Below are 25,410 nucleotides of genomic sequence, written 5' to 3'. Positions count from 1 at the left end.
TCTCTTTTTAAAGAAATAATATCTAACTCATTCAATATAACATCAGTTGCAGCATATTCTAATCAAAACACATCATTTTTCTTAAAAATCTGCTATCCAGGCCATAACCTGTGGGATGGTTGATCTTGTTATTGTTGTGGTCGCTAGCTAACTATATAGGGGTAATCACGTGCGGTGGAGGGCCACCTGGGCAACTAGTGCCCAACAAAAGGTGCGTCGTGGCACGTGACTCGGCACCCTGGTATTATCCTACGGTCGACATCTCTGCCTGATGAAGCAAAGCTGCTAATCCTTTACGAGTCATTTAACAGTCATGCGTGGGTGTGAACTGGTGTGAAATGTCTCTAAATATGTACTGTACATCTGATATTTATAAGCTTCAACAAGCTGTCAGCATGCTCACCGGTGCCTAGCAAAACCATCCTTTGTGAGCGACCGGGTTATCAAAGAATATTTACACATCAAGATGGAGACCCTATCTGTCGAGATAGTCATAAAGATACTTGAAAATCTCTCAAAAGAAACCCTGAAGGTCGTTCGATTGACTTCGAAAGAGCTGAGTGCTCTGGCTTCGCCGCTCCTCTTCAACAGAGTATATGCTTCGTCCCATCTTCATGACCTGGAAGTGCTCTCTTCAATCTCTCGACACCCAGTCCTAAGCCTCCACGTTCGGGAAATTGTGTTTTGTGGAATGTTCTTCCATTCCTCCGGCATAAAAACAAACAACAAATCGATTCCGGAAGATGATTTGGAGAACGGCCGTCAATACTATAAAAGCCGCCTTGACGAGCAAAATGAAACTCTGTCTAGTAAAGAGGATCTCGTGATTATCTCCACGGCTCTTGCAAGGATGCCTAATATCCAAATGGTTGTGCTCACAAACCACTGGCTTCCTACAAGAGATCTTTTGAATCATTGCGATTACGAAACTAGGGTTTATGGGCCGGAGGGTCAATACGGGGAGGGTCCATACGGGGATGCGAGATCCGGTGGACCATTATCTCGTTGTTACCCTCGTTTTGCTGAGAAGCCTGATGGATGGCAACAGTTTATCCCGGGAAAAATTAGCAAGTACATACGCATCGACCACGGTTTTACGGTTATGTGTCAAGCGCTGTCTATCGCCCAGGTACCAGTCCAAATGCTCTCGATCGATTATTCTGATCCAGTGATGATGGATACGGCTGCGATACCAGGCATTTATGTTGGCTCGTTCTGTGTAACATTACGCATGTTGAACCATTTCATCAATGCCTTTAGACATCTTCGGAAGATGTCTTTCAGTCTCTTCCTATACGGTTTCGACCATGATTGTGATATGAGTGATGATATGGATAACCATACTGACGAGTGGCTGGCGCTGATGGAAGGGAATGTGGCAAAAGTATTCACCGCAGCCACCGACTTGGAAGAGTTGGCTATCGATTTTACCGATAAAATGCATCGCATAACATTAAATAACTTTTGGGGTGATCATACCTGGCATCGCCTTCGTTCACTTAAGCTCTTTCGCAAAAGAATGTACCAAAATGAAATGGTTGAATTAATACGTCGCCATTGCAAGACACTCGAGGTTCTGCATCTCTATTCTATCGTTATTCACGGTGGGGGTTGGCCAGAGGTAGCAGATGTCATGCGAGAATGCGTTGCTCTACGGTCACTCTCTTTTGGTCGCCTAGGAGAGCGAGTGGACCATAACAATGTTAAACCAGTTATAATAGAGAACTTGGAGGAATATGTTCTTCGCGGTGGGTTAGGCCCGATCTACGATCCAGATTACCGCCCACAGACTCCGATTTGCGCATCTCTAGATTAGGTTGAACGGCCAGACGTTCCGGGAATGGGTTCCTTAAGATAGTCATTTTCATCAAACGTTAAGGGCTAGGCTGGGAATAGCAATATGGAATTTAACATCTATTCCTTCGCGGCTTCAATGTCTTTGACAGCCTTGCCAAACACTCCAATGATTGGCCCATACATAGTTTACTTTCGTCATCCAGTAGTGTCCCAGTTAAGATACCATTTTCATGAGTAGGAAATAGGACATACGACAGCTCTCTGCACAATGATTTAATGCACACAGACTTTGCTGGGAACTCTAAAAAAAGGTACTCCTCGAAATCAGTTGCACCTATGCAACATTTATTTTTCCTTCCTGCAATCTATTCGTAATATCCCATAAGCCACTTCTTTAGCAGACTATCTTCAGGCTCCTTTATCTTTTGAAAGCTCGATCGTTCCCGCCCATTACTGGCGTATCGCCAAATGGGCATATAGGAACACGATCCAAGATTGTAATGGCAAGTATGATCGATGGCACATAGCATCTTACTCATGAGGGACTCTATTGTGTCTGTTGCTGTTGTGTCTCACTTTATTTTGTTCACTATCAATTTTCTTGGTGAGATTCAGATCAGTGTGCCTAGCCTACTATGTGCACTAGAATGCCACATGATCATCTCTATTTAAACAGATGGTTACAATAAGCCAACCTTCCACCTCCACCAACACTCACTAAACATTGATCACACTCTTTATCTTATCATCATCATCATTTATAAGAAAGTAAGTAGATGATTCTATAACACACAATGACTAGTTGAGAAGCAGTGATTTAACTCAGTTATTGCAGTATCATTTTCATTTAATTCTCAGCACTCTTGATAGTCATAGTTTCATCAGTGTTGCCATTCTGTGTTTTGGAGATGCTAGGTAAATAGCTCATAACTGCTCATCATTGTTTAGCTCACAATCATTCAAATGAACTTTTCTGATTCACTTTGTGAATATTGAGAATGCTGAATTTGTAGCACTCTTCAAAGTTGAACATTGATGTTGAATCTTTTCAGCTTGCTGATCACTCAAATCTTTCTTAAAGTCATGAAGCTTCTGTGAGCCATTCTCATCACTAATCTTTAGAAGAAGATCAACTGTTTCCCTGAGAATCAAGTAGATATTTCAATTGAAAGAAGAATATATATTTCCAAAAAGATACCAATCTAAGATGTTTTAGATTGTGAAATTGCCCCGCAATAAGTGCATATCAGAGGGTGGAAGTAATCCAGCCATTGTTCGAAGACAAAAAATGAGAGCATCAGACCCATTGACACAAATCAAAAGTGCCTGCTGCAAGCTGCGCATACATCATTATCATCATTCATAAAAAGTTACATAAACCATGTTGCTTCTAGCGCTTAGTCCCTCTTGTCTCATCAGCAACAACTTCTTGTGCTATAGGAAGATTAGATTTAGGTACAGCCGATTTCTGGAGAAGGGTATGTGAAGATAGATCATGCTGCCGCGCTCTTCGGTTGATTGGATCATTCGGTGGAGGCCGAGGCTGTGTCCCCAGAAAGCAGAGTAAGTAAAGATATTAAGTCAATAAAAGATGACTGCGTGTAGCCCACCTTAAGTGTTGCATGCTCATCCCGAAGTGATGCTCCAGAGGGTCGAAAATTAGCGACAATTTGAAGAACGAGATCCAACGGATCTCGTATCGAACTCGAGGGTTCTATGCAAGCAAGGACAAATTTCTTGTTGCTGGAATCCACAGCCTTGATTACTATTTCTTCGTCTTCGGTTGGTACAATTTCGACACTAGTGACCTGCAATTGAGAGAACTCTGTCTCAAGCATCTCAACCACTTTCCGGTCGCCATTTGCACGGAGAATTCCCAGCCTATGCAAATCACTGAACATCTGAACAATTAGGCTATGGATTTCGTCTCGTTGACATTTGATGGGGCGTCCAATCGATCCACGTGACGATCGCTGTCTTTTGATCAGTGTGGGGGAATCCGGTTCGTTGCTGTGTAGCAAATGAAGTTGGGTTGATAGTTTAGATTGGGATAATTCATTGCCTAAGCCATGGTCACCTCCATTGTCTGCCTTTGTAGGAGTCACGCAAGAGGAGTCGCTATCCAAACCAATGTCGCAAGCTTCACGAAAACACTCTATCGCCGTGGGTCGGTCTTCAGGTTGTATTTGCAACATTTTTTGCAGAAGTGTAAACATAGGTTGGTCCGTTCCACGGCCGGAAAGGTCTTCAACAGCCATAGAGATGTGCTGATACCATTCATGAGACATAGGGATGATGTTCGGAAGGCTGTCTGCATACTGCAACACCACAACTCCCAAGGACCACAAGTCGACTTTCCTGTCATAGCTGATATTAGTGTGGTTTCCTGGATACCTTAAACGTTCTCTATGTACTTCCAGGACTTCTGGCGCAATATAAGATGGTGTTCCACACATTGTTTTGAGAAAGGATAAGTCTTTCGAGAGACCGAAATCAGCTAACTTTATGTGCAAGGGTGTATGGCGATTCTGAACAAGGATATTCTCTGGTTTGATATCCCGGTGCACAATGTGTAAGGAATGGAGGTGTTGCAGAGCATCAAGGCCCTGAAGAAGGAGCTGTCGAAGCTCTGACCCACTGAGAGGGCATTCGCGATGCTGGTCCGCCAGATTTCCAAGAGGTAGGTATTCCATGATCAGCTGGGGTTGAGTTTCGTCATCGTAAGCTATAAATCGAACGATATGCCTCTATGAAAACTTGTTAGATAGACGACCTCCTTTGAATGTGAGAAGCTTACATGCAAGATTCCTCTCATAATCTCCACTTCTTGAATGAAGTTAAACTTAGTAATAAAATGAAATTCTTTCGCTGCATACACCTCTGCAGTGCTCACATCCGTCACTAAACGAACGGTTCCGAACGTCCCTTTGCCAAGTATGTCCCCCGGCAGATAGATGGGTGCTTTTCTGGGAGACAACCGCTGACTTGGTAATGCAGTTGTAATGTGACTGTGAATGTCCGGAAAGCTGTGCGGAAGGGATGCTTCGTGTTTCTCTCTCAGATATGCCCTAAGGTTGACATGATACTCAGTTTGGCAAGTCTCATGATTCGGCAACTCAATTTCAAGATAGAACCCATTCGGAAGATGGATCCGCAGCTTCCTATCGGAGAATACGATCCATTTGAAGTGATGTCGTTTTTTTTCTGCTCCCCAACCATCGTAGCTAACAGCGATTCCGTTGGTCGACTCATCTTTAATAATAAGATAACCTTTGTCGTCAAAGGTGATATAGAAATGGAACCCGCTAATACCTCGTTGGCCTCTGTTTTCAGCCAACAAGACGTCGCATTTCTGGTCTGTGCCGAATGAAAAGCCCCGCCCAATCTCCTTCGGTGGATGGTCAAAAGTGAAACAGAGTCGATGGGTTTCTCGCGCTCTCAGATCGTTATTATTCTCGTCGGGGTCCAGAAAAGGAGTGGCCTCTCGACTCCGGACATCGAAATCGGACTCGCTGGGTGGGGGGATATAGCGATCGCTGTTATGTTGCAACTGCAAGGCGCTGACCCCAGGAGTCTCCTCGTATGCCTTCAAAGTTAAGATGAGGTTTGGATTGCCCATTATCGTCATTGATTCAAGGGACTAAGTATCGATAAAATATACTAGTACCTCAGGGAAAGCTATCTAGATGTGAAATTTTTATACCAGAAACCACGAATGCGAACGCTCTCCAAGTAGGGAAAGTAGAGCAGAATCAAGCCAGGCAGAATGATGTTGGGCACCATAGCATGGCTGGCCCTACAGTCAACCAAAATGACCATATGCAGAGCACGGGTAGGGTCTTAAGAACGGGATGTGACTTTGTCCCCAGCAGCGAGGCTGTAAATAATACCAAGCACCTCATGACCTCAACAGTACTAGTATTGTGGATAAAGCAACAATCAAGATATGTATATATAGATAGATAGATAGATAGATAGATAGATAAATGTTTTAGATCCCTGTCCGGTAAATCAATAAAGAATGTCTATACAGAGGTCTGTGAATACACAAATTATCCACCGAATTAAGTACACCGTATGAATGTAATTACAGTACGCGAGAATACACCACTTGTTACAATAATACAGAGTTAGTTAATAGACCGAGAAAGTATGAGCATCAATGCTCATCACAGTGTTGGATCTTATCTACTTTGCTGATATTGATAGGGTCTCTTCTCTGCTTCATTCTCAAGATGCTGCTGTTTGAACAATGAAATCCTCAACTTATCAGCAGCAGAAGCAGCAGTAGATTGATTATTGGAGTTATTGAAGGGCATATTTTGATATTTAATGAGATGTATGTTAACTATTAAAAAAGATGATGATACAATATTGCTACTGCTGCACCCTCAAACCAAACTTTTTGAATGGGTGAATATATTAAATACATCAAATCTCATTCTTACAAGGCATTCGGATAGTGCAATTTGATAGCTACCTGATTGTTATCGAAATCCAATTAGAACTTGGCAACTCGGTGACAAACAGAACTCTCCAATCCACTTTTCGTTCATGCGCGCGCGGGGCATTGCAAGGAGGTTCTTTTAAGATAGGTTGAACGTGGTTGGTTGTTATCATACTCTCAAGCGGGTAGCGGTAGCTAATATAATGGATGTGGTATGGGCTTGTTGTTGGACGTCTGAGTGGTTGTATTGGCTGCTATCTACTGGGGGTGATATATTAAGCCACTAGGGAAAAAGAGCCTGATCGCCACCAGCGCCATGGGGACGAACCAATCCAAACTAATCCCTCCAACATGATACACTATGCGGAGCACTAGTCTGCAATAGGAATCCTAGGGGCGCCAACGCTTGTGTAACCTCCAACAGTTTTGTTTGTTGTTGCGGACGATAAAGGGCTCACTCATCCCGTGTTGTGGAGTCGCCCGTCCGGGCCGGGTTACAGTTGAACATGGTTTATTAAAAGTTGGATGTGGTTTAAAAAAAGTGGGTCTGAAAAATAAACCATGATCAGTCCTTCACTCCCTCACTAAAATCTACATCCATTGAACATCTTACCCTCACTGTATATTACTAATCAGTCCTTATTTAGTTCTTCTACTTCAACATCTGAGGCTCTTCAGCATCTGAAAAGCAGTTATGAGTTAGAATTGGTGATCTAAAGTTAGAATCCAGGTTAGCTAAGAAATAGAGCTCTTGAGAAATATGATAAAATCACTGTATCCAATGCATTTGAGGATGTGTAAGATATGTATGAGATATGACTAGTGTATGTAGTTTTAATGGGGGGTTTGGCATGGTTTATGGTCAAAACCACGCCGAAGGTTATTCCGGCCCGAAAAATTAACCCCATTCAACTTATTGACCACATTCAACTGTAACCCGCCCCGTCGCGGTTCCCAACAGCTTTTACAAAGCTTAGTAATCATATATTTTTCTCGCGCACATCCTCCGACGTGTAAATCTGTGCTTCCGCACTTTTGCAAACTCGTGAAGCGAACTTTTGAGCCCCGACTTCCACTTTCCTGCATGCTCGGCATCATGGCTTCACGTATAACGATATCAATCCCTGATTTGGAAACACTAAGGCCAAGTGACCTGGAAGGAGTGAGGTAGGTGATCGTCTTCTATCGTGTTTAATGTTTGAGATGCCTGCTGACCCCGGGAAGATGGATCGATAGGCCAGATGAACATGATTGGACCGAAGAGCATATGCTCAGGCTAAGGTAGCTATAAACTTGTTCATTAGAATATTTTCATAGTGCGAGATGGGTGCTGAGATCTCTCCGTTTCAAGGGAGATTGTCAATAAGCGAGATCTAGATCACCCATTAGATGTAGCAGCGCTGGAGCAGAAACTTAAGTAAGCCGATTCTCAGGTCTTTCTACCCCCCATGAGTCGTTCAACCCGGGCCCCATTGGATATGATGTCTAAAGTTGCTATAGAAATCTCCCGTCAACACCCAGCACTCGACGCTCCCAGAGTCGCTCGGCAAGTCAAACGCCAATATATCGCTCTCCAACCCATACTCCATCTCCCCGCCAAGTAAGCGAGGAATCCCGCCGTAGGGTTGAGAAGTGGTACAATGATCTCATACAAATGGGCGGCAGACCGGCCTATCCCTTCGAGCTCGCATTCGCTCATCCAAGAGCTTACAAAGAACACGCAGATATCATAAACAGCTTGGGATCGGCGCCAAGTGGGTTTCTTCGACAGAAAAATGCATGGATTATGTTTCGAAAATCTCAGCGTTGGAACCGCAGAACCGAAGAGATATTCGCCCAGTATCAGCGGGACGTGATTGAATACAGACAGAAGGAAAACATCAAGGGTGATATTCATCTACTGTTCGACGCCGCAAAACAGACCAAGGTGGATGAGTGGAAGGAGTACCAGTTCTGCGAGCACCGGAAAATAGGTCAAATGAGGATAAAGGCAGAGCAGGGTCGCCAGCGACGAGAGCAAGAGCGGAAGGAATGGGAGGCAGTCAATGGAAAAGGGAGAATTATAGACCCTAACGAGCCATCCGACATAGCGTGGATACATCGAACCGCGGCTGAAACGGAGTTATCCGAGTTTACTTTTTTCCTGGATTGGATAGAACAGCAACTACCAAAAATCGCACAAGAAGAATTCGACAACGACAAATCAGGAGGTGTATTGGGGGCTTCGAAATCGCCTGAGATGCCTGAAACAGCTGTGAGTCGAGACACGGCGGTGTCTACGCGCTTACGCAGAAAGAATAATTCTATGTCGAATAACGGTATACAGAGTGCTCCACGCTCCATTCTCAAACCAGTCGATGCGCGGAGAGTTTCCAAAGCTGGCCGGAAAACGAAAGAACTCGTCCATGACAAACGCCGGCTTCAGGACATGCCATTGTCCGATACATCTTCCGTAATTCTCAGACGCAATGGCGTGAGGAGAGTCACCGAAGAACAGACGATGACAACACAGCGGGATGCGATGTTTCAGAGCTCTGCAAATATGGCATCTTCAGCTGAACTGGCACCATTGCGTAGGAGCCTGCGAATTAAAGACCTAGAAGCCAAGAAAAACAATCAATCCCGAATCATGCAGAATGTGGTTCCACATACGGACCGGACATCCAATTCCAAGGGAAAACCCAAGAGGCAGGAGTCAAGGTATCGGAATCCACCTCCACAAGCTACCACCACGGGAATCAGAAAATCCCGAGTAACTAAAAGGAGCAATTCTTCCCGTGTTGCGTTGCAATACGGTAAATAAACCAGCGCCCTTGTCCATCATAGCAATTCCATTCTAGGAATTACCGTCTTTGGGGGAACGTACCTCATCCAAGGCTGCTAACTCCCTCACCGGTTATGCCAACACTAACCCGCCAGAAGGGAACCTAGCAAAGGCAATACTCAGATTTATGCTTCTTTCGGTTGACATTAGCACCATCCCGCTTCTGGTTATCGGGCTCAAGTTGGCGGGTAGCAATGTCCCTGAAGGAGTGCCACCGTGAACAGCTTGCAAGCCAGGCATGAGTTAACCAAAAAGTTCCTGTTCAACCTATCTTTGCCTGTTGGAGTTCCTCTACAATCTTACGCTAAGAACGTGGCGCAAGCAACGCCACTTATTGGATTGAAGGGGACGAAGGAGCTCGTTGATTCATCGTTAGGGACGGCGGTTGTCCGAAACCCATTTGTTTCAGACTGACTGCGTGCAAAGCAACCAGTGACATGCCGTGAAGAAAGAGAAATGTCGATCTCAGGACGAAAGCACACCGGTCTAGAGATTCCATCCGATCCAAACAACGGTGTATAGAATTTGAGTACATTTGCACGATGAAGTACTACTTACTAGCAGACGAGTGGAGCTGGTCGAGATAATTGCCTCAACATGAAGCTCCAGGGAAAGCCATCACTTCTGCGAAGGGACCATGGTAGTTTGGTATTTTTATTAATTTCTAAGGGATATCACGATACTCAATGCTTACTTTTGAATTGGAGGCAATACACAAAACACCAGGAGACGGGTGAGGAATATGGCTGGTCCCTTTGGAAGGGGAAAATAGCTCGGCGATTAGTGATGGTTATACAAGATGATAGGCATTGAGTGTTAGCAGGTTATTCTATGGTATCATGTAAATTAATAGAGAAGAGAAGAATACGAGTTTTGGGAACCTTGGTATAGGAATAAGCAATATCTCAGTGTTGTCTATATTAATATTTTCTGACCCTTAACTAGTAATTTTTGATGAGCAGGGAATTTTCTATAACCAGGTTTTATCTCGAATATAATAGGGACGCTCTCCAGCAGGCGATATCATCTGGTAGATGATAGATTGCATTATTTTCTTCTCTTTGCTTTGGTCAATTTAGTAAATCAGCGTATACATCAGTTGCTTTCTTTCTCCTGTTGTTTGTAGTAAATCGTTAACAATCATTCATTCTCAAAATCGTATTCTTCGCATACACAAAAAGAAAATCATTGGCTTATCTTGTGAGCGTAAAATCCAATCGACGATGAGAGATAACATCTGTAGATTATTCTTCCATTTCATAAAACTGGAGTCTTGATTATTCCAGGCCTTAGCTGTTCAAAGCCACCTACCTCATAACTCGGAAATAAAATTCCTTATGACTCAACGCCTCATCCTCAAGCAATTGACGTTTAAATCGACTACAGCTGGATATCTCAAGTGTCTCAGAAGCCTTCCATGTTCACATAGATCCCGCTGAACAAATTGGCAGCTCCCAGTGAATTGGTCAATCGATATACGACTTACGGCAAGCAGATCTGCCCCTCCATCATCACATTCAAATTTTGCTATGCGCCACAACCGCCTCAGAGACAGCACCATCCATCCAACCCCCTCAACCCCCTAAATCGTACAATTGAAAAAGATATATACATATATATTCTTGTCTAAATAAGAGGGGGTAATAAAAATACGATCATCAAGAGAAGAACAACAAAAAAAAACCATGCCTGCCCGCGCCTCCATCTCCTACTTCGGCGCAGGCCCCGCCCCGCTCCCAACCCCCGTCATCGAATCCGCCGCCGCAGCCCTCATAAACTACCACGACTGCGGCCTGGGCCTAGCGGAGATCTCGCACCGCTCCCCCGTCGCGAACAAGATCCTCGCCGACGCCAAGGCGGGTCTGATCACGTTGCTGGATATTCCCGCAGATGACTATGAGATTCTGTTCATGCAGGGCGGCGGGAGCGGAGAGTTTAGCGCTGTCGTGTATAATATGGTCGGGGCGTGGGTTGAACGGAGGAGAAGGGCACTTGTAGCCAAGGCCCAGCGCGATGGAAAGGAGGGTGAGGGACCGGAGGTGGAGGCGGAGTTGAAGCGGATCGTGCGCGAGGAGCTGAAGATGGACTACCTGGTCACGGGCTCGTGGTCGTTGAAGGCGATGCAGGAGGCGCGGAGGCTATGTGGGGAGCGGTTTGTGAATGTTGCTGCTGATGCGCGTGAGGAGAATGGGGGGAAGTTTGGGACCATTCCGGACGAGAAAGGGTGGAGGCTGACGAAGACGAGGCGGGAGGGGGGGAAAGGGGGTGCGCCGGCTTTTGTGTATTATTGCGATAATGAGACAGTGGATGGGGTGGAGTTTCAGGGGTTTCCGGCGTGTTTGGAAGCACCGGAGGGAGATGTTGCGGAGGAGGATGAGAGGTTGGTTGTTGCGGATATGAGTTCGAATTTTCTAAGTCGAAAGGTTGATGTGCGGAAGTTTGCGGTTATTTTTGTAAGTCTGGGATGGGTTTTGGTTCCTTCTCTAAATATCTTTTTATGTATCTTCTACTGATCTACATGACACAGGCTGGCGCCCAAAAGAACGTTGGTGTTGCTGGAATCACGCTGGTCATCATCCGCAAATCCCTTCTCCCCCCTCAAACAGCAACGCCGTCCCCAGATCTGCTGCGCAAACTAGAAATCGGCGGCTTGCCCGGGCCCATCATGTTCGATTACGCCACCATCGCCAAAAACAACTCGCTCTACAACACATTGCCCATCTTCAACCTCTGGATCGCTGGCGAGGTCATTACCAAGCTTGTGCAGATGTACGGAGATCAAAAAATCAGTGGGCAGGAAGCGGTTTCGAACCACAAGGCGAAGCTGTTATATGCCGTGTTGGATAAATATCCGCAGGTATACCACATCGTGCCGCATAAGAGCGTGCGGAGTAGGATGAATCTTTGCTTTCGCGTCCACGGCGGGGATGCAGAAAAGGAGAAGGCGTTCCTGGCTGGGGCTGAGAGGAGGCTTCTGCAGGGTCTAAAGGGTCACCGAAGCGTAGGCGGTATCCGGATCAGTAATTACAATGCCGTGCCGGTGGAGAATGTGGAGAAGTTGGTGGTTTACCTGGAGGACTATGCGAATGGGCGGGAGTGAGGTGATTATGATATTTCCTGCTATTCCACATTCCCCCTTTACCAAGACGTGTTCGCCTTTGGGGAGGATGAATATCAAGAAAGAGCAAGGGAAAAAGGCATACTGGCGTACTGGAGAAAGTTTCAATCAAATTCCATGGCTATGCAATATGTGACCAGATGAAGGAAGGATTACATTGAAAGAAAATCAAATTGCATTTCAGATGTCAGCCATCTCAAAGCTTCCGGACCGACCAATCCTTTAAATCCAGTTGACGTATAAGACCTTGGAGCGGGCCTTGGATTTCTTTGCCTCCACTCCACATCTTAGGGCCGGCAAGGTAACTTATAAATCCGTCCGGCCCAGAGATGAGAATCAATTTCGTCCCACCACCAGGACTCCTTGTTGCTCTTTCAGGCTCCGTAAACCCCAATATTGCATCCTTTCCAATGAGAGTCCCTTCCTCGTCCACAAAGTAGTCAACCGTAAGCATGCCTGGATATTGAGCCTTTAGCTCTTCGAGATACTGGACCGTAAGGCTCTTCTCAATGTCGTTCCGCTGAATTTGCCCCTTTTCAGGAGGGCCATTACCCGTGCGGAAAACCCATTTCCACCAGGACGATGAACCAGTGGTCGGCCGCCGGGAAGAACTGTCACTGACGCCTCCAAGGCAATCGTCCCTCCGCCGATTAGCCCACAGTATATGCATTTTCTTCTTCTTCTTCAAGTCCGATCCGTCGTTGTTTCTGAACAACGCGTGTACAGCCTGAAGACCCGGCGCAATCCCCGTCCCACCAGCAATGAACAGGATCTCCTGCACATCAGCGGGCAAGATATAATCCAATCGGGGGCCACGGAGATCCAGCTTCGCACCCACCGGCAGCCCGTGCAGGTATCCAGATACCTCTCCATAGGGATCTTTCCGGATCAAAAACCGTAGGGCATCGTAACCTGTACCTCCTCCTCCTCCTCCTCCGCGGCCTGGCCCTTCCCCTTCCTCCCCCGCCCGAGGAAGAGAAAGCGGAGGCAAAGGAGTATAATCCCTTCCAATCTGTAGCTGTGGCTGCTTGAACTGGACACTCCATAGACCCCTCCGCCAGGCCTCTTTGCATACCGTGTCATTATCCCCCAACTTCACTGGGCGCAGGGTGAAGATGCTGCTGCTGGAGGAGACGGGGATTTTGGAGACCAGCTCATATTGTGTGAAAGTGTATGGGTTTAGGGTTGCGGTGCCTGAGTCCGCTTCATATCGAGTGTAGGCGCCAATGGCAGCGGCTACCACTGTGACTATTGTAACTCTCAGCCATGTTCGTTGCTTTTGGGGTGAGGGTTTTGTCGAGAAGGCGGCGGAGGCATGACGGCGACGACGGGGAGCGGATGGGAGGTAAGAGAGCCGGAGACGTTTAGCAGGATGGAGGAGGGACATTTATACGGCTAACTGGTTTGCCGGAAACTGGTGGAAGGGAGGTTAAGAGATGTTATTTATTTACTCGTTTATTTATTTATTTATTTATCAATATTTGTGGTTTCAATTTTTGGGCAGAAAGCTTGCCGAGCGCTGCGGGCTGGATGGTACCTAGGGGTACAGCGATCTCCCTACAAATATCCACTAGCGCGAAGTATATCCAGGTTCCCGCCAGCCCGACTGCTCCTTTTCCCTGCTGATGCGACAAGGGAATTCTTCCGACCAAACAACTTCAACGACGGCAGCGACTCCTTTTCCTTTTCCTCTGCCTCCTCCTCCTCCTCCTCAAATACATACTCCTCCGTCCACGGCTTTATGATTTGATACCCAATGTAGCACTAGCCAGCTCCACATTCCAAACTAGAACAACTGTCCTCCCCCTCCTGGAATGGCGACGAATGTATACTCTTTTTCTTAGGCGCCCCAGAGAGAAAGCCCTCAGAAACACAACGACGAGCAACACCACGTCCTCCACAAAGAATGACTGCGGGCCCCCGAGAATCAAGATGGCCCGTCAGCAACGCGTCCAGAGATTCGCTTGAGTTAGCCTCCCTCGCCTCCTCGTCCGGCCAGCATAGCGGCGACGAAGGAGAGACAGGAAGCTCCAACTCCCGCTCCTCGTCCCCCTCTGGCATCTCCTCCTCCCGCAAAGCCTCTCTCGAGAACCAAGACCCGTTCTCCGACCCCCTCTACGAACCTACGCGCTCAAGACATGCACGATCCTACTCCGTTTCCTCTGCCTTTGACTTTGGCAGTAACCTTTTCCCCCTCTCGCAGACCGTGGGCGGCTATGCCCCGCTCGGTGGTCCCTCCGCCCTCTCTCTAGACGGTCACAATGGCGTCATCGACGGCTCGCTGGAAAGACGCAAGACACTGACATATTTGAATGGCCTGTCGTTGATAATCGGACTGGTGATCGGATCGGGCATCTTCTCGTCCCCGGGTCGCGTCAACGCAAATGCGGGATCCCCCGGTGCCTCGTTGATTGTGTGGGCGGTTGCGGGCCTGTTGGCCTGGACCGGCGGCGCGAGTTATGCGGAACTAGGCGGTGCGATACCCCTGAATGGCGGTGCGCAGGTGTACCTGGCCAAGATATTTGGGGAGCTGATCGGTTTCTTGTTTACCTGGTCTGCCGTGTTTGTGCTGAAACCAGGCTCCGCGGCCATCATCTCGATCATATTTGGCGAATATGTTGTGCGGGCGATCGTTGGTGCGGACGTCGAATTTATTAGCCCTTGGGTTAATAAGGGGGTGGCCATTCTGGGCCTTTTGATCGTAACGGGTCTAAACTGCATATCTACCCGCCTGGGTACGCGCATCGGGGACGTGTTTATGTTTTTCAAGTTTTTGGCCCTCCTCGGGGTTACCATTATCGGGATCGTTGTTGCTACTACAGGGCTGTCATATAAGGGTGAGCCAGAGCGGGAATGGCGGACGACAGGCTGGTTCGAGGGTACCAGCACCGATGTCTCAGGCTGGGCGGTAGCGTTATATGCAGGTTTATGGGCATTTGACGGGTGGGATAACGTATGTCTTGTTTCTTCATCTCCCCCGAAATCCTCCCGAACCCTCCTTCCCCCTTTTCTGCCTGATTTATACTTTTTAACCGTTAAACTCACTCACCCGTGGATATTTAGACAAATTACGTGACGGGAGAATTCAAGAATCCCAGCCGCGACCTTCCCCGAGCAATCCACACTGCCATGCCCGCCGTCATCCTCTGCTACATGCTCGCGAACATCTCCTACTTCTTCGTCCTACCCTCGTCAACCATCAACGCAACCAACACCGTGGCCGTCCAATTCGGCGGGAAAGTCTTCGGCCCCATCGGCGCCCTAGTGCTCGCTCTCGTTGTCTCCGCCAGCTGCTTCGGCGCCCTAAACGCCACCGCCTTTACCTCCGGCAGACTCGTCTACGCCGCAGGGCGCGAAGGCTACCTGCCGTCGATCTTCGGGAAGATCGGCATAGCAGGCTCCGCCGCCAGTGCAACAGGGTTGCGGCTCCGCCATCGCTCCTGGTTCCGCGAGGCCCTCATCCGCGTCTTCGGCGACGACGTCGGAATCGGCTACACGCCCATCTACGCCATGATGTTCAACTTCACGCTGACAACTATCTACATCTCCGTCGGCGAGTTTGCGACCCTGGTCACCTTCTATGGCGTGGCGGGGTACACGTTTTATTTCCTTACGGTGCTGGGGCTGATTGTGCTGCGGATCCGGGAGCCGCACCTGGAGCGGCCGTATAAGACGTGGATTACGACGCCCATTATCTTTTGTTGCGTGAGCTTGTTTCTGCTGAGTCGGGCGGTGTTTGCGGAGCCGCTGCAGACCCTCCTTGTACTTGGATTTAACGTCGCGGGAGTTCCGGTGTATTTTTGGAGGATTAGAAAAAGAGATGGGAAGAATCTGCTCAACATGGAAGCGGGTTGGTGGAAGTTTTGGAAGAGGCGGGGCCGTTCGTGAGGACTGTTTTTATTGTTTTACTTCCCCCCCTTTTTTCCTTTTATATATATATATATATATATCTATATGTAATTTTTTTGAGGTTTCTTTTTCCCTTTGGTCCAAGGATGGAAAGGGGACTTTGTTAGACCATTGCTGTATCCGAGATAGACATATCCAATGCTTTCAATTGAGGATGGTGGATGTCCCTTCGAGGGGGGAGGGGGGAATATGAGATACATGACGAGGTTATCATCACCAGGAATCGTTTTCTAATCTGACGACATTGGCTCATCTGCATAACTCAGGCCAACCAACCAACCACGTAGGACGATTTTACCTGCAACCTCCTCACATATGCACATATGTACTGTGCATATAATACAAATAAATATATATAAAAAAAATTAAAAAAATCAAAAAGAATAATGGCTGCGTCGGCCGGGAATCGAACCCGGGTCTCGACATCGTCAGAAGACTGACACTATCGATTGTTTCCGCAGTGACCATGGGAATGTCGAATCGTAACCATTGGACCACCGACGCCAAGTCAGGTTGCAGCCAACCGCAGCGTTGTGGGGTTTATGGCCGCGGACCCCATCCAACCACCTACTGGTTTACAATGATAGAGAAGCATAATCTTTTGATAAATCTTACTTTTGTATATATATATATGTATGTATGTATTTAATGTTCTAAAGAAGATGCAGCATCTACATCATCAAAGTCTTTCAGAGAGTATGAAGACATACGGCCATCCGCACCTGTAGTCCTTTTATTTTCATACTACCTCATCTCAACACGCCAACGCTTCTACCTCTCAAACCCTTTACAATAACATCCGCTATGGGGCCTGAAGATATTGTACGTCCAAGTACTGAAAAGAACCGAACTGTGTATGAACAAGGCTTTCGTATCTGGACAACGCTTCATGCGCGTGCTCGACAGGAACACAGCCTGCCCCAAACTTGTTTCCAGATCCAGGACGCATTTCAACAGTTACCTCCCTTGGTCCATGGCCTGGATCTGAAGTGTGAGTATAACTGCCTCTACGCGACCGGAACGTCGATTTGGGGAACTTCGCAGGGACAATGCAAGATACCACCTGTGGAAAAGAGACTTGAGCTACCAGTTTCTATCAACCACTCGACACGGCTTTTGCTCTCTGAAAGCCTGGAGCCGACCTATCAGAAATGGTTTAATCGCGAAGGAAATCACCTTTCTGTGTTAATATTGGCGTGGAGCTACATATTATCAGCGCGTTAGGTCGAGCTCATGCCCGGAGCTGAGCTGACTTATACTGAGAAGCACGCGGAATACGGCAACAACGAGAGAGACGAACACACCCAAGTCATGGTGGATGTAGGAGATGTTGGAGATGATGCGGCCAGATGGTGGGCCGCTGTTTTGTCCCCTGGTGAGGGATGGCAGGCTTACCTTACATGGGAGCAAGCAAGATTCCGATCGCCTTGGTCGACTGCTTTGGAAACCCAGGCGAAATTTACGCTTTCCTGCCGCAAGCCACTCTGCCATACCTCAACTACCGCACCTTCGTTCACCACTGCAGTTCGTTTTCTTGCAGAATACTGCAATCTACACAACATTGTTGACCAAACCCTGGCAGCACTATCTTCAGCATTGTTTCTTCCTTCGTTGCATACAAAGAAAAACCCAATATCACTCCCGAAGCCCAATTGTCATAAGAGGCCAAGGCTGAAGCCAGCCATATCAGAGCCGACTGAGCAGAAACAACCTGGCTTTATATCAGAGCAGATAGTGTCAGAGCTGGACAAACTTTTGACATTGAGTTGCAACACACGAGGTCTACACTCTCTTTTGTCGAGTGTATTTTATGAACCTGGAATACCTTGCAATGCCGTAAGCCCATGGCTGCAGTCTACATTCACTGTTCTTGACTCTGTGAGGGATGACCATCTACTTGCTCATATCATGATGAACCGAGTCCCGCAAGTTTCTTTCCTTTGGCTTGGTGGCATTATTGTGGGTACTCACAAGAACGTCCTCCAGGATGGTCGATTCGGCCTACTGCCGATTGAACTCCATGCTGCATCATGGTGTGGTGTCACACAATCATTTTTGCAGGAACCTGTCTCCCAACCCCCAATTACTAATGAGACACTTTTACGGTCAGATGAGTGCCGACTTCTCTATCTGACCCAAGCAGAACGGCACACTCGGTGGCCGGTGTCTCCATGGATGCCTTTCGGTACCACGGCACTTGAAGATGCTGAAATTGAGGTCCGTCTACATGCACAGTGTACTGGTCACGGTCTTCAATATGCGGATTGGCATTGGGCTTGTCGAAATGGTAAACTGCTACATCCATTGTGTGTTAAAGCCACTACATCTGCCCGTCCACCGGCCCAGCACCTGGCAATAAATACACCCATCAAATACGAAGCTCTAAATCTCGAGGAAGAATCAGCATCAGAAAATGCTACACGAAATATCTTTGGCTGGCTCCGAATTGATGGCTACCCCCCACGGGAACAGGGTATAAGTAACCACGAGTGGATCAATCTTGGTGAATCTGATAATGAATCACCATTCCTGAATGAGCCACCAAAGAGCCATGCAGCCCCAGCATCAAAAGCTGTGGTGGAAGACTGGATACAACGCAACATTCTGATACCTGACTCAATGATGGATCCGTCACAGATTTGATCCTTCCTGCAAAGGATGTAGATTCGCCAATGCCAACTAAATTTCGATTCGAGCACATTGGTTAGTATTCAAGGAAGGCTACGGCGCTCGGGTGCTGGTGGATTTCACGTGTTTAGTGTTTATTTGTATGCACATAGTTCATTCGTCGCCCTTCACAGGTGCTTCGTACAAGATACCGTGTCCATAGTTTAGCCTAGAATTTATCCTACCTTGCCATACCCCAACGCCAGTTATTGTTACAGCTACCGCTACAAAATGCCACCCCCCGACACGGAGGATCCTTTGGCGCCGACCAGTTCCCCGGCCCTCGATAATCCCGATGAGGAAAAGTTTTCAGAATGAGAACCTGGCATCAAACAATTAAAGCTCATCGCCACTCGTGTAGATATCTATCATCACCAACATCACCAATTGTTCCTGTCATCGTCGGGCCCTCTGACTCAGCCCGAACCTTCCACTTACACTCACGCCTTTTAGTTAAGGCCTCCTCCTCTATCAAAGCTGCTTTGAAACGGGATCGTGTTTCTTGAAATGCTAACTTTTATAAGTTGACCTTCAAAAGTGAGCTTCTAAATCCACGGGGAATAGTATAACGATCCAGCAAAAATTTACTTTGGCAAAGAAAAAAGAACTCACCAAAAAATGTCACCTCTCAGGCAGGTGATCGTCAATTTTGTAAGAGCCGGCATAGGTTAAGAAGTGTACTGGTTTGCCTGCCACACAACCTGCTAAGGTTTGTATGTCCATGTACATGTACAGTGGTGTCCAATAAGTCAGTGTACTAGAGGCTCGGCGCCGAGATTCAGCACCCTACCCATCTCAACTAGATATTAAATAAAATCTCAACCAGATATTCAATATAGAATTATATACATGTTTTATATAGTCAAATCAATAAAGAATATCTATATATATTTTCTTCTCTAATACTTGGTTGATTCATCTCTGACTTTGATAACTGTGACTAATCTTTGAAGCATGAAACTGATTAGATGCTGTATCTTAAGTTGTGTAATAGAATTTTATATCATCTGTAATTCTATTCTCATCTCAGCTTCAGAGTGTATTCAATATTGTATCTTTGATATACAGAACTTTATTATTACTTATAGATTCTCTATAGAATTTAAATCAGAACTTTGTATAGACTATTTCATTCAATTTATCTGTCAATCATTCATTCACTGTTTTAACAGCTTAGAGATATAATATCTAGCTCTATCTTCTGTTCAGAGTGCAATCCCATATTTTTCAAGAATATAGATATAATAAGAATAGTTATGAAGTAGTATAATCTTGATATACTTCTTAGAATTCATTCAAACATTCAATGGAATAAAAATCAGCTTAGATTTGAAATCTCAGCTTATTGCTCTTCATACACTTACTGAGATACACTCAGATTTGAAGATAGAGAGTAGATATCTACTTTTATTAGACTGGCTGCTGAGACTATAAATTATATATTTGATTTGATTTGATTTAATTTCAGTTCATTTCTTGACATGATTTTAGTAGAATCAGAATCAGAATGAGAGTGTAAAGTGACTAGAATTATTAAAATATGAGTGAAATGAAACTAAAAAATCTTGATATTTCATGTAAAGTGATTGATTATCAAAATCAGAATATAATCTGAAATTGATTATGATTTTGACTCAAGTTTGATTTCATTCTGATGATTATATAATACATCAATCTGATGATATAATTGATGAAGATATTATTTCTATCTTATTTAGTACTCAATACTTTGATGACTCACTATTAGATTCTCTATCTATCACTATCAATCTATCTATCACTGCTAATCTATATCACTGCTAATCTATCTACTACTGCTAATCTATACTACTGTCAATCTATCTATCACTGCTAATCTATCACTGCTAATCTATTACTGCTAATTTATTGCTGCTAATCTATCACTGCTAATTTATTACTACTAATCTATTACTGTTAATTTATCTACCACTATCAATCTATCTATCACTGTCAATCTATCTATCACTGTCAATCTATATAGAGTAAATCATGATTTCATTTGATTTCATTTTATAAAATGAGATCAAATGAAATCAGAATCACTAATTTATTAGTAAAATATAATCTGAAACTAGATTTATAATATAAACAGTGTAAAGTGATTAATTTACTAAACACTATATAAGATCAGAACTAAGATATCTAATAATAAAACTGAGAAAAAATTTGATCTCAGTTTTATATATAATTATATAGTCAGTCTACTCAGTGCTGAGAATCTCTCTTCTTATCTCTCTTCTTCAAAGATTTCTTCATCAATCAACATCTTCTCTATATATCAAAAAATGTTTTCAAAACTGAAAACATTGCAGAGAGAACACTCTTCAGCTATTATTAATACTATTTTGAATTTTTGAAAGTGGGAATATTTATTTCTAGATATAGCTTGAATTTTAGAGCTGTCTTACTCCATTATATTCTCTATTGTTTATTATGAATCTTATTGAATAGATGAAGAAAGTTCTAAAAAATACTCTGAGAGATCTTCTAAACTCTCTGCTTATAATCAATATTATCTTATTCTTTTTATAGAGAAGAATTTCTTTCACTCTCTAGTCAGCTTTCTTATATTCTTAAAATCTGACTTCTATATTTACTGAAATACAGCAAGACAGTATCTTCAAAAGAATAAATGATATATCTTTAAATTATAAAAGAAGCTCTATTTAAAGTCTATATATAAGGAAATTCAAAAAGCTTTTGATATTTAATACAGAAATTAGACTGATGAAGATTTCTCTTGTATAAGTTTTTCAGATAAAGTTTATTTTGAGATTGAATTGAATATATCAAGCAGTCAAGCTGCTATATTCATTATCTAATTGATAAAGATTATAAAAGTTAGACTGATTATATGACTATATATGAAACTGAGATCAAATTTTTTCTCAGTTTTATTATTAGATATCTTAGTTCTGATCTTATATAGTGTTTAGTAAATTAGTTACTTTATACTGTTTATATTATAAATCTAGTCTCAGATCATATTTTATTAATAAATTAGTGATTCTAATTTCATTTAATTTTATTTTATAAAATAAAATCAAATAGAATTATGATTTACTCTATATAGATTGATAGTAATAGATAGATTAACAGTGATAGATAGATTGACAGCAGTAGATAGATTGATGATGATAGATTAACAATGATAGATAGATTAGCAGCAATAGATTAACAGTAATAGATTAATAGTAATAGATTAGCAGTAATAGATTAATAGCAATAGATTAGCAGTAATAGATTAGCAGCAATAGATTAGCAGCAATAAATTAGCAGTAATAGATTAACAGTGATAGATTAGCAGTGATAGATAGATTGATAGCAGTATAGATTAGCAGTGATAGATAAATTAGCAGTGGTATAGATTAGTAGTGATAGATAAATTGACAGTGATAGATAGAGAATCTAATAGTAAGTCATTAAGATATTGAGTACTAAATAAGATAGAGATAATATCTTCATCAATTATATCATCAGATTGATGTATTATATAATCATCAGAATGAAATTAAATTTGAGTCAAAATCATAATCAGTTTCAGATCATGTTCTTATTTTTGATAGTCAGTCATTTTATATAAAATATCAAGATTTTTTAGTCTCATTTCACTCATGTTTTGATAATTCTAGTCACTTTACACTTTTATTCTGATTCTGATTCTACTAAAATAATGTCAAGAAATGAACTGAGATCAAATCAAACCAAATCAAATATGAAATTCATGGTCCCATCAGTCAGTCTAGCACTGAGCCACTAGTACACTGACTTATTAGACACCACTGTACCTACAGAGTATTTCAGTCAAAAGTTATAGATCAGTGAACAATCTGTGACTGCAGCTTTATATTTGTATTTGATACAGATCAGTCAGCACAGATCAATATAATCTATACTGACTCAGGTTACAGTTTATTAGACCACTCGGGCAAAAGAGCTTGATCACCCAATTCAATCCCTTCAACACATTTGAACATGGTTTAAAAAAATGGGTCTGAACAATAAATCATGCTCAGCCCTTCAATCCCTCACTAAAATCTACACCCACTAAACATCTTTACACACTCTCACTGTATATTACTAATCAGCTCTTATTTAGTCCTACTTCAACATTCAGAGCTCTTCAACACCTGAAAAGTAGTTATGAGTTAGAATTAGTGATCTAGAGTTAGAATTCAGATTAGCTAAGAAATAGAGCTCTGAGAAATAAGATAAAATCACTGTCTCTGAAGCATTCAGAGCATTGAGAGATGTGTGGGAGATATGGCTAGTGCATGTAGTGGGTTGATATGGTTTATGGTCAAAACCACACCGAAGGTTATATTCCGGCCCAAAAAATTAACCATTTTCAACTTTTTATTCACCACGTTCAACTGTAACCCGTGAAGGACGTTGACTATTTCAGTATTTTTCTATTATATAATGGTGATAAAACTGTGTTAGTTATCACCGTTGTAATTTTCCCTATTAAGGCAGCGATGTAGTAGGACTCACTTCCTGCAGCATACATCGCGATATATCGACAGCCCGAGTGCGATGCAGTGGTAAACAGTCAATGCCTCGTCTCCCCCTCGCCCTCCTCCGCCACGCATACACAGTACACCCCCTCCTGCCTCTCCTCCTCCGCGAATGCCGGGATCTGCCATCCGCCCGGAATGAGCTACGATGGCTGAGTGAGCATGCCCTTGCTGCGTGCCGGGGTGAGCGCCGGGGAAGTAGGCATAGGCACTGCCATGGCGGGAAGGCAGGGAGTGGGCCAATGGCTCAAGAAATCGATCGTAATGGCGGTGTCGATGCGGTGAGGGTGCAATCGAGGCTGCGGGAGATGGTGCGCCGGCGTGCGCGCGGCGTGCCGTTACAGTATATCCTCGGTGACCAGCCCTTTGGCGAGTTGGAGATGCTGTGTCGGAGGGGGGTGTTGATTCCGAGGTTGGTTTTTTTTTTTTTAGACAGGAAGATACACTACAACTCTCTTTTACGTTTTCCCTGGCGCTTTTCGTCGTATGCTGGGTGAAATTTTATATTTTATATCCATATATAATAAGCTAATTTCACATCGTTGTTTTTCTATCAATTTGATTTCCCCTGAAAAGACCGGAGACGGAATCATATACAACTCGCGTTGCCAACTTGTTGCTTTCGAAGCTCGCACCCACCAGGCGAAAGGGCCTCGCGCACAGGGACGAATGTAAATGTGAACACCTGCCGACCCTTCGCATCGTTGACCTCTGCACGGGCACCGGCTGCATTCCACTCCTCCTCCACTCCCTTCTCAGCCCCGTATTCCCAAAACTGCAAATATGTGGGGTGGATATAAGCGCCCGCGCACTCAAGTTAGCACGGGAAAATCTCAAGCACAACATCGCACTTGGAATGCTGAGCGAGAGGGCCAGGGAAGAGGTGTCATTCGTCAAGGGCAATGTGCTCTCTGGGCAATCGGAGCTCTCTGAACTGTACACCAGCAGCGTGACTCCGTCATCCAAGACCGCAGCCGCAGCCGCAGCAGCGGCGGAACCAGAAATAAACCCCGTAATCACCATCCTTCTCTCCAACCCACCCTACATCTCCCCCGCCCAATTCGCCAACGGCACCACCGCCCGCAGCGTGCGCAGGTACGAGCCCAAACTTGCCCTCGTGCCGCCCGCCCGCGCCCCCATCCATCGGCAGCAACAGGGGCATCCTCATCCTCGGACGCAATCGCCCTCAGCCGACCGCGCGCCATTGCCTACCGCTAACAATAAACCCCAGAACAGTAATGCCGATAATACCACCACCACCACGACGGATGCCGCTGGTGCATCTTCTCTCCCATCCCCAGCGGCATCAGAACGCCGGCTGGAGATGGGCGCCTGCGACGCAGCAGTCGTAGATGCGCGGCGGGAGGATATGTTCTACCCGCACGTGCTCTCCGCGGCCCTGTCGTGGGTGGATGCGGATCTTGTCGTGCTTGAGTGTGGGGATAAGGGCCAGGCGGGGAGGGTTGCGGAGATGGCTCGGAGGGTCTTGGGCAGGCTGGGTGATGGCGATGGGGTGGAGGTGGAGGTTTGGAAATGTGATGATGATGGTGGTGGTGGTGGATGTAGGCTTGGGATGGGCGATGGGGGTGAAGATGGGGATGATAGTGATGGTGATGGTGGTGATGATGATGACGATGGAGGAGCCAGGGCGGTAGTGGTTCGACGGGGGGATATTTCGAGACAAGCAGCAAGATATTTGATGTGACTAGAAGACGGAATGCATGCATGCATGCATGCATGATGGTCAAGCGCGTTGCTTTTTTACTTTTCTCTGATTTATAGCGGACTACGTCTTGTGCCGTACATACATACATACATACATACATAGATACTTACATATATATCACCGTCGAAGTCTCTCTTCTCAATTCCCCCTTCCCTTCCCGCTTTATATGTACTGTACATTACAGTATATACTCAACCCCCCCCTTTTACGTGAAGAAAGAACGCAAAACGGCGAAAGGGGAAACGAAAAAAAAAAAAAAAAGAAAAAAGAAAAGCAAAAGAAAACATCAGATGCAAAAATGCTCATCCGTTCATTCTTCATTCGTTTTTTCCGTTTTTGTCTTCCCTCCCCAACAAAACCTCTTCCCCGCCAAACCAACCGAAC

The 25,410-nt window shown here is 45.0% G+C and overlaps 8 protein-coding genes and 1 non-coding gene across 9 annotated transcripts; 6 read left to right on the top strand and 3 right to left on the bottom strand.

The window, feature by feature from the left end:
- Positions 1–466: 466 nt before the first annotated feature.
- Positions 467–1,816, top strand: HCBG_09183 (uncharacterized protein; the record flags this gene model as incomplete). The annotated part of the gene is made up of 1 exon (XM_045436232.1): positions 467–1,816. The coding sequence occupies one exon, from the start codon at positions 467–469 to the stop codon at positions 1,814–1,816; it is 1,350 nt and encodes a 449-aa protein (XP_045283099.1).
- Positions 1,817–3,187: 1,371 nt separating this feature from the next.
- On the bottom strand, positions 3,188–5,416 carry HCBG_09182 (serine/threonine-protein kinase; the record flags this gene model as incomplete). The annotated part of the gene is made up of 3 exons (XM_045436231.1): positions 3,188–3,340; positions 3,408–4,544; positions 4,595–5,416. 3 exons carry the CDS (start codon positions 5,414–5,416, stop codon positions 3,188–3,190), a joined length of 2,112 nt encoding a protein of 703 aa, XP_045283098.1.
- Positions 5,417–7,340: 1,924 nt separating this feature from the next.
- HCBG_09181 (uncharacterized protein) lies at positions 7,341–9,288 on the top strand (the record flags this gene model as incomplete). Its single annotated transcript, XM_045436230.1, has 3 exons — positions 7,341–7,411; positions 7,745–9,039; positions 9,176–9,288. 3 exons carry the CDS (start codon positions 7,341–7,343, stop codon positions 9,286–9,288), a joined length of 1,479 nt encoding a protein of 492 aa, XP_045283097.1.
- A 1,258-nt stretch (positions 9,289–10,546) lies between these two features.
- Positions 10,547–12,721, top strand: HCBG_09180 (phosphoserine aminotransferase; the record flags this gene model as incomplete). Its single annotated transcript, XM_045436229.1, has 2 exons — positions 10,547–11,521; positions 11,596–12,721. The coding sequence occupies 2 exons, from the start codon at positions 10,754–10,756 to the stop codon at positions 12,166–12,168; spliced, it is 1,341 nt and encodes a 446-aa protein (XP_045283096.1).
- HCBG_09179 (oxidoreductase) lies at positions 12,383–13,573 on the bottom strand (the record flags this gene model as incomplete). Its single annotated transcript, XM_045436228.1, has 1 exon — positions 12,383–13,573. The coding sequence occupies one exon, from the start codon at positions 13,571–13,573 to the stop codon at positions 12,383–12,385; it is 1,191 nt and encodes a 396-aa protein (XP_045283095.1).
- Positions 13,574–13,837: 264 nt separating this feature from the next.
- Positions 13,838–16,074, top strand: HCBG_09178 (L-methionine porter; the record flags this gene model as incomplete). The annotated part of the gene is made up of 2 exons (XM_045436227.1): positions 13,838–15,139; positions 15,250–16,074. The coding sequence occupies 2 exons, from the start codon at positions 14,093–14,095 to the stop codon at positions 16,072–16,074; spliced, it is 1,872 nt and encodes a 623-aa protein (XP_045283094.1).
- A 412-nt stretch (positions 16,075–16,486) lies between these two features.
- HCBG_11082 lies at positions 16,487–16,599 on the bottom strand. Its single transcript has one exon. It is a non-coding gene; the product is annotated as a tRNA-Gly (tRNA).
- Positions 16,600–16,899: 300 nt separating this feature from the next.
- HCBG_09177 (uncharacterized protein) lies at positions 16,900–18,738 on the top strand (the record flags this gene model as incomplete). The annotated part of the gene is made up of 2 exons (XM_045436226.1): positions 16,900–17,277; positions 17,362–18,738. The coding sequence occupies 2 exons, from the start codon at positions 16,900–16,902 to the stop codon at positions 18,736–18,738; spliced, it is 1,755 nt and encodes a 584-aa protein (XP_045283093.1).
- Positions 18,739–23,338: 4,600 nt separating this feature from the next.
- On the top strand, positions 23,339–25,005 carry HCBG_09176 (uncharacterized protein; the record flags this gene model as incomplete). The annotated part of the gene is made up of 2 exons (XM_045436225.1): positions 23,339–23,712; positions 23,877–25,005. The coding sequence occupies 2 exons, from the start codon at positions 23,339–23,341 to the stop codon at positions 25,003–25,005; spliced, it is 1,503 nt and encodes a 500-aa protein (XP_045283092.1).
- Positions 25,006–25,410: the final 405 nt, after the last annotated feature.

Source organism: Histoplasma capsulatum, assembly GCF_000150115.1.
Source record: "Histoplasma capsulatum G186AR genomic scaffold supercont2.22, whole genome shotgun sequence".
Classification (NCBI taxonomy): Eukaryota; Fungi; Ascomycota; class Eurotiomycetes; order Onygenales; family Ajellomycetaceae; genus Histoplasma; species Histoplasma capsulatum.
This window is presented reverse-complemented; position numbering and strand designations above follow the sequence as displayed.